The sequence below is a fragment of the Octodon degus genome, unplaced genomic scaffold (genome assembly GCF_000260255.1).
Source record: "Octodon degus isolate 3935 unplaced genomic scaffold, OctDeg1.0 scaffold00074, whole genome shotgun sequence".
Classification (NCBI taxonomy): Eukaryota; Metazoa; Chordata; class Mammalia; order Rodentia; family Octodontidae; genus Octodon; species Octodon degus.
Genome location: NW_004524650.1, coordinates 8402666 through 8410617, shown reverse-complemented (window position 1 = coordinate 8410617; position 7952 = coordinate 8402666). Strand labels below are relative to the sequence as shown.

Sequence of the window (7952 nt, the reverse complement as noted above, 5' to 3'; positions counted from 1 at the left end):
CTGAGGTACAGGATCTCAGGATAAATCCTGAGGGGATTTCACTGACCTTATCAGATCCAAAAGGTACAACTCTTGTTGCATAGGTCTTGCTTTATGTTGGTCTTAACCATGCAGCAGAAAAGTATAAAAATGAAGTATAAGAAGTAAAGCCATGCTTTTATGTTGAGCTGTAGGGGACTCAGGTCAATAATTTTTGACATTGCCAGTGAAGAGGAAGACACAATACTATTATGGATTAATGGACTCTTTTAGAATATTTTGCTGAGCTAACACACCTATAATATTCAAATAACAGAACTAAACAAAAAAGGGGATACATATGAATGTCCATTTTGTATCTGTGTATTCAAAATGGTTAGGATAGATATATAGTTACATTCTCTGAATCAACAGAGTGATTTGTTCCAATTGAGTTTGTAAATAGGATATCATATCTGCATCTTGTACAGCAAATAACCACTAGGAAGAATGTATGCAATGTGTTAATTATTGAAACTGTCCTACCAATTTGGTTTGAAACGGTCTCATCGCTGTTTATCAATAAAATTATGGAAAAAAATATATGGGGGAAATACATATGTATGTATATAGTGGGGACACGAATATAATCAAAATATATACAATGAACACCCTCCATGGGAAAATTGCGTGGTACAGCATGGGAGATGATGGAGGATGAAATGAATAAAGTATAGTATGTGCACGTACAAATCTACCAAAATGAAAACCACTAATCTACATAACCAATAAAGAATGAGAATTAAAAATTAAGTATCAGAAGAAGGAGAAAGACAAAGAAGAGGAGGAGGAGGAGAAGTAGCAGCAGAAGCAAGACCAAGCTTTCTCTTTAATCCTACTCCAATCCGTGTACTGTAGATTGAACCCAGGACCTAACCCATGTCAGACAAGCACTCTACCACTGAGCTATGTATTCTCAAACCTTTTTATTTTGAGTCTGGGTCTCACTAAGTTGCCAAGGCTAGCTGTGAACTGATGATCCTCTTACCTTAGCCCCTCAAGTATCTGGAATTACAGGTGTGTACCATCACATCTGGCCAGTTAACATCTTTATTAAAACCATTATCAAATTATCAGTGTATACCCACCAGATTGGCAAAACTTAAGACATGAAATACCATTAAGTGTTGTGAAAGATGTAGAACAACAAAACCTTCCTTATGCTACTGTAGCAAATCTAAATTATTATAAGCACTCAGGAAAGTAAAGATTAATATAGTATACTAGATTGCTCATAATCACAGCATTGTTCTTAATAGTCCCAAAAGTAGAAATTTTCAAATATCTACTTGTAGGAGAATAAATGATCACACCGTGATATGTTTTTTAAATGAATTATATACAGCATTAGAAATGATGATTCCTACAGAAACAACATGAAATTGTTTGAAATAGAATAGTGAAAGGCACACAAAAGAAAACAGTCAATGTGACTCCACATAGAACTGAAAATTGGGAAAACTACGTGCTCAGAAATGCACACAAAAATGACAAAGTTTGAGGAACAGTAAAGGAATAACCATCATAAGAGAACAAGGAATTGAGTGTTTCTGACAGACATGTTGGGCATAGGCACTCTTTTCTATTTTGACATTGGTAGTAGTTACATGTAAAAGAATGTAACTTCTTTTTACATTTTATTTTTTATTTTATGTGCAATGATCTTAAACATATAATGTAGCTTTGCTTTATGAACTTTTCTGTATACTATGATTAATAACTTTTGAAAAGGTTTAAAATTATTGGTCAGGGGAAACATAGGTTAAGGTTGAAGAAACATGGCTCTATAAACTATGAGACCCTTCAGTTTGGTTTAGTTTTTGGTTTTTGTTTTATTTTTGGTACTGGGGATCAAACTCAGGTCCTTCCTCTTGCCAGGCAGGCGCTTAAGCCACTGAGTTATCTCTCTAGCCCTTGGTTTAGTTTTGGATAAAATAATTTGTAATTGTCAGATAATAATAAAAATTTGTATTGTCAGATGAACAAAAACATGATGAACTAATAGAGACAGAAAGCAGCAAACAAGAAAGAATAAAAAATAAGTAGTGTTAAAGTCAGGAGAGGAGAGAAGATAAAGGAAAATGAAACTGTCAACGACTTAGGACAGAGGTCCTCAACCCCTGACTGTGACTTGTTAGGAATTGGGCTACAGAGTAGGAGGTGAGGGGTGAGTGAGTTGGCAATGCTTCACGTTTTCACAGCAGCTCTCTCCATCACTAGCATTACTACCTGAGTCCCACCTCCTCTCAATCAATGGTGGCATGAGACTCTGAAACAGCAGAAAAGACTGGGGACTGCTGATGTAAGTGATAGACTCACAAAGGGTTAATACTGAAAAAAAAATTGAAATAATCTAGTCATTAAGATGCTAGTAACCTCTTCATGAATAGCCAAATGCCTTTAACATGTTCCTAAATTTCATCATCTCGTATCTATTAAAATAGCTATTATCCAAGCAATGAAAGACAGTTGTTGGGGGGGACATGGAGAAAAGGAAATCTTTGTACAATGCTGGTGGGTACATAAATTATTACGGCCATGATGGAAGTTATTATGAAAACCTCAAAACATTAAAAACATATTTGACATATGTTCCATCAATTCCACTACTGATTATATTTATTTAAAAAGGTTAGTATTTTGAAGAAATGTCTGTAGTATTATTCACAATAGACAAGATATGGAACAAACCTAAGTGTCCATGCTAAGTTGATAAAGAAAATGTATTATGAGAAACAAACAAAAAAATGTGTTATGTATACACCACGAAATAGTATTCAACCTTAAAAAAAAAATCCTGTCATTTATGACTTGGAAAACCTGTTAGATGAATTATGATTGATTGATTTGAGGTTTTTAAAAAAATATTTGTATACTTTATAGGCAATATTATCAAAATAACAAACTTACTAATTCATAATATGATTACTTTTGATGAAGATCAAATGATAAGGATACAAAATAGAAAATCTAGAAATTAACTGAAATTTGAAATGGAAATTTAGAGAAAAAAGGAAATTCCAGGTGGGAAAAAAAACTGTACTAAGTGTGATTCAAACCTCTCCTTGGGAGGGAAAAATGTATTGTGGTTTGGATAAAAAATATAATTAAAAATTTCAAAACAAACAACAATAAAGATATCTGTAAAACTTTTGAACGTCAGGGAAATTTAAAACTTTTGTGCTTTAAAGGACAATCAATATCAAAAAAGAAAAAGATAAACTGAATGGGAGAAAACATTCTTAAATAAAAGAGTAAGGGGCTGATATCAAGAAAACAGCAGCAACAAAAACCGTACAACTTACCACCAACTAAACACACTGACTCAAAAATAGGAAAAGAACATAGTCATTTCTCCAAAGAAAATATATGAATGTCAAGTAAATTTTGTAACCATCAGAAAAATGCAAATAAAAACCACAATGAGATACCATTTCATATCCATTTAGAAAAAAATTATTTTATAAAAAGCCCCAGAAATTTAGCAAATGTAAGTAAGACTATGAAGAAAATGGAACTTTTGTGCACTATTGACAGAACTAAAAGTGGCGTAGCTACTGTATAAATTACTATGACAATTAAATAAAAAATTAAATGAATTGCTGCATAATCTAGGTGCTATAAATACTGAAAAGAAATGAATGCAGGTATTGTACACTCATGTTCTTAGCGGCATCGTTCCCAATAGCCCAAAAGTGGAAGCAAAAAATGAAGATAATCAAAATGTAGCAGTCACAGTGGAATAATATTCAGCCCTAAAAATAGGATATTCAGCTATACATTAACATGAATAAACCTGAAGGACGTTATACCTAAATGAAACGTGGACATTATGCCTGTCATAAAAGCACAAATACTATATGATTCCACTTCTACAAGGTACCCAGAATATTCAAATATAGACATAAAAAGTAAAACGATTAGTGGCAGGGGCAAGAGAGGAGCCAGGCAGGGAAGAAGAGAAAATGGGAAGTTAGTTTAATGGATATAGAGTTTCAGTTATGAAAGACGAAAGAATTTTGGAGATGTATGACAGTTTATACAACAGTGTGAATGTACTTGATGTCACAGAATTGTACACTGTAAAATAGTAAATTTTATGTTGTATATATTTTACAATAATAACAAAATGGACCTGGAAATAAAAGCAGAACTATAGTCATAAGGATGAAGACACAAGTAAGCCACTGCTCACAGGCACAGGAAAGGGAGAACTATATGGTATTTAGAGGCACTTTATTCTGTTTGCTTAGTACCTGGATTTCAAGCTCTGCAATGTGTTGCTGTAGTTCGGCCACAGCAGCTATGCTATCTGCTTCTCGGAGTCTCACAGCCATTACTTCTTCCTTGTTCTAGGGTGACAAGCAAAACAAGATAATAAACTAGGTATGTTTTTGAACTGAGATTTTTCCAGATTACAAAAGTAAAAGTGTGCTAGCATTGGCAGCACACATACTAAAATCAGAAAAATAAAGTAAAATTAATAAGGTGCATTAACCCTAAGTTAATCCAGCAGCATTTATAATGAAATAGTGAAGTAAAAATATCTGTACCAAGTTATAAAAGCAAATTATAGATGGCTACAGTCAATTGAATCAGATTTTACCTCCAAATTAAATTGTTTAAAATTTATAAAGAAACTTTGGGATTCTTAAAGTCTTTTGGATTTTGAAACTGGAAATCATAAACTTAAACTATTTATCTTTAATTGAAAATATTAAAATTCAATTGTAGCAAAAAAAAAAAGCTAATACTATAAACAGTGTCTGGATATTTCCAGACATTCTGCATAAGTGAAAAGTAAAATGAGCTTTAATAATTACCAACAATTATAAACTATAATTATACAAAGTTACACAAAAATAGATGAAATTTATATAATTCAAGGACTGGCTTCCTTTAAAAAGTGAGATTTATTCCTATGTTCCAACATAATAAGGTAAAATGTACATATTTATTCAAAAAGTGTTAGGTCTTATGATTACAGTACACAGTATTATTAAAATCTGCAGAAGTACTACAAATAATGAAATAAATCAATATACAGAATAACATGGGAAAATGAGATAGCCTCTGTACCACACTTAATTAAGGTATTAATCCTATGTCCATTCTTAAAATTTTCTAATATTGTGAATCTGTACCTATTTGGATAAATTCAGAGGGAAAAATTATTTTCAATCACAAGTTCCACAAATATTTATTTCCCAAAACATTTTACTTTGTTAACAGATCTTAAGACACTTAGGAGCAATATTAAATACTAGCATGTTACCAAGTGTTTAAAGAAAACTTACATCAATAATGAAAAAAGATTAAATTTAGTTATCTATTAAAAGTAAGTCAGCATTGGAAATTTAGCATAATAAAAACTCAGTATGACAAATCAGATTAACACATCATTTTATTTTTAAATTAGTCAAATCATTCAAAATGGACTATGCTTTTATTAGTACAAATTTTAGTACTGCCTACAGATTTCTGTCAGCATAAACTGTAACAGCCATGCATATTTATTAGGATGTAATTTCATCTGTGGATTTTGGTGACACTGATGAAGCACTCAAGCTTCACTCTTGGTTTTTAATGACATCCGAACAAGTTGATGGAATTACAGTGTTGTATGTGCCACTGAAAGTCTTTATTTCTCATAGAATAATATGGCTAGCATATGTAGTTAAAGGGCATCATTTCTACTATGAGGTGGATGCTGATTTTATTTTAAAATCTTATGATTTTAAGAACCCATTTTAATGTTTATACTATACTCATCTCGTTAGTTATTGGACACACACACACACACACACACACACACACCCTCTCCTCCACTTTATCCCCCAGTTCCTCTCTCTGATCACTGCTAGATGATGATAAATGTCAAGAAAAAAATGTCCTTGACTGCAAACACTTTTGACTTCTGATACTTTCTGAATTAAGTGCTTACACACACACACACACACACACACACAAATACACAAAAACTGACAAAAAGAATAAAGAAAAATGCATTCATTTTTCCTGACCCATTGATAGGATACATAAACAATTCTTCCATTTTCTACTCCATCCAGAAAACACTTGTCAGTATTTACCGCTCACTAGTAACATACCAGTCAAATCAAGGGAGCCCTATCTTCTCTAAATTACCTGGGTTTTTTTGGTTGCATCATTAAAGCTTTGGTTTTTAATTCAAAAGAAACATTGCAAAAGGTCACGAAAACACACACACACACACACACACACACACACAACCAATACAGAAAATTAAGATAACAAAGCATGCATTTAAAAATGAGATTTATAATACCTATCCACAAGGCAAGGTAAACTAGTCTGAAAGTAACTACCAGAACAAGTTAAATAAATGTGGGAAAAGTGTTTTATTTTGAAAGAGAATGTATGAAGCAGACCTATAAAAGTCATTATTACACTGAAAAAAACACAAACCAGCTATTTGATTATTTACCTTGCATTCAATCTCTGCTTGTTTGCGCTTTGCTTCACTTAATTGAGTAAGTAGTCCTTTATTCTGGGCAGAAAGATAGTGCACCTTTTCCTGTAGATTGACCACCTCCTGTTCGGCTCTTCGAAGATGATTACTATTGATTTGGTTCTAATAATCAGAAATACAAATATGTACACTATAGATAAAAAGACTAAAAGATTTCTACAATACCATAAAAATGTTATTAGTTACAAAATTATCATATTCAACAATTAAACACTGAAAAAAATAAGATATAAAGCTGCTTTAATAATCTAATCCTCCAAAGGAATACATGTGACTAATATCAGAAACTCATAAGCCAATGTATCACTTACAAAAATTATCTGTAAGCAGTAAAGATGTTTACATACAACTTACAGATAACCATTTCTAAAGAAGACAATGGATTCAAAGTGAGTAGAGAAATGAATTTAATTGCTCTCCAGTTTTTTTTTTTTTGTTGTTTTTTGGGTTTTTTTTTTTTTTTTTTGCCAGCTCAGCCTGCCCCAGGGGCAGGGTGGGCATGGTATGGGGATCGGATGTGGGGTTCCCTGTGCCTGCCTAACATTTCCTAAGCAGGTGCTTTAGATCACAGAGTTAATTCGTCAGTCCCCAGTTTAAAAACAAACAAACAAACAAACAAACACAACCATTAATTGATCATAAGTGAGCACTACTAACTGGACCATAAAGTCTTTCGTGACACAAAATATGTTGTGTATATTTGTACATTCCTCCACTATCGTAGTCTTCTTTAATGAAACACAAACTGGTTCTGAATTTTGACTTTGTTATTTAGCAGTCATGGTAGTCAATATCTCAGATCTTCTATTTCCTCACTTGACAAATGTCTACAGAGATACTTCCTATTTCTCATCTGGCAATATTAGCTCAGTGTCTAAAGCACCTGCTTAGGCAAGCACAGGGACTTCACACTGTACCGGCCCTGCCCCAGGGCAGGCTGAGCCACACACACACACACAAAAAGCCCAGTATACAGTAAGAATTCAATAAATGCTAAGTGCTTACTGTACTATAATTACATGATATGCTAAAAAATATTGATCTTCCATAGAGTAACGAGGTATATTTCCCATTCAGGTCTGACCCAGTTTGAATACCCTCAAACCCAAATCATTCTGTAGTGGACTGATAGAATAGGAACTTGAACAACTACAAACAAAGGTGAGAGTTCTTCAATCTTGACCAAGTTACTGAATTCCAACAAACTTCAGTACATTAGACAAGATACAGATTTTGTTACTTGCCTTCTGAAGCTGTATTGCAAAGATTATATGAGTAAACTATATGACATTTCATTATAAAAACAAGTAGGCCGAGACCCAGTCCTAGCCCAGGTCCAGTGAGTGTGTGGAGAGCTTCCTCCTACCCTGCGCCGGCGGGACCAGTCCCAGCCCAGGCTTAGCGTGGGCCGGACCCTCTCCCA

General features: G+C 33.4%; 1 protein-coding gene across 5 annotated transcripts in view; it reads right to left on the bottom strand.

The window, feature by feature from the left end:
- Evi5 (ecotropic viral integration site 5) overlaps positions 1 to 7952 on the bottom strand; it is a 253121-nt gene that overhangs the window by 89705 nt on the left and 155464 nt on the right. For all 5 annotated transcript variants that reach the window (XM_004635730.2, XM_023720272.1, XM_023720274.1 and 2 more), the window contains 2 exons: positions 6485 to 6631; positions 4275 to 4370 (listed from right to left, as the gene is read on the bottom strand). In XM_004635730.2, coding sequence (XP_004635787.1) covers positions 4275 to 4370; positions 6485 to 6631 — 243 coding nt within the window. The remainder of the gene's footprint in view (positions 1 to 4274; positions 4371 to 6484; positions 6632 to 7952) is intronic.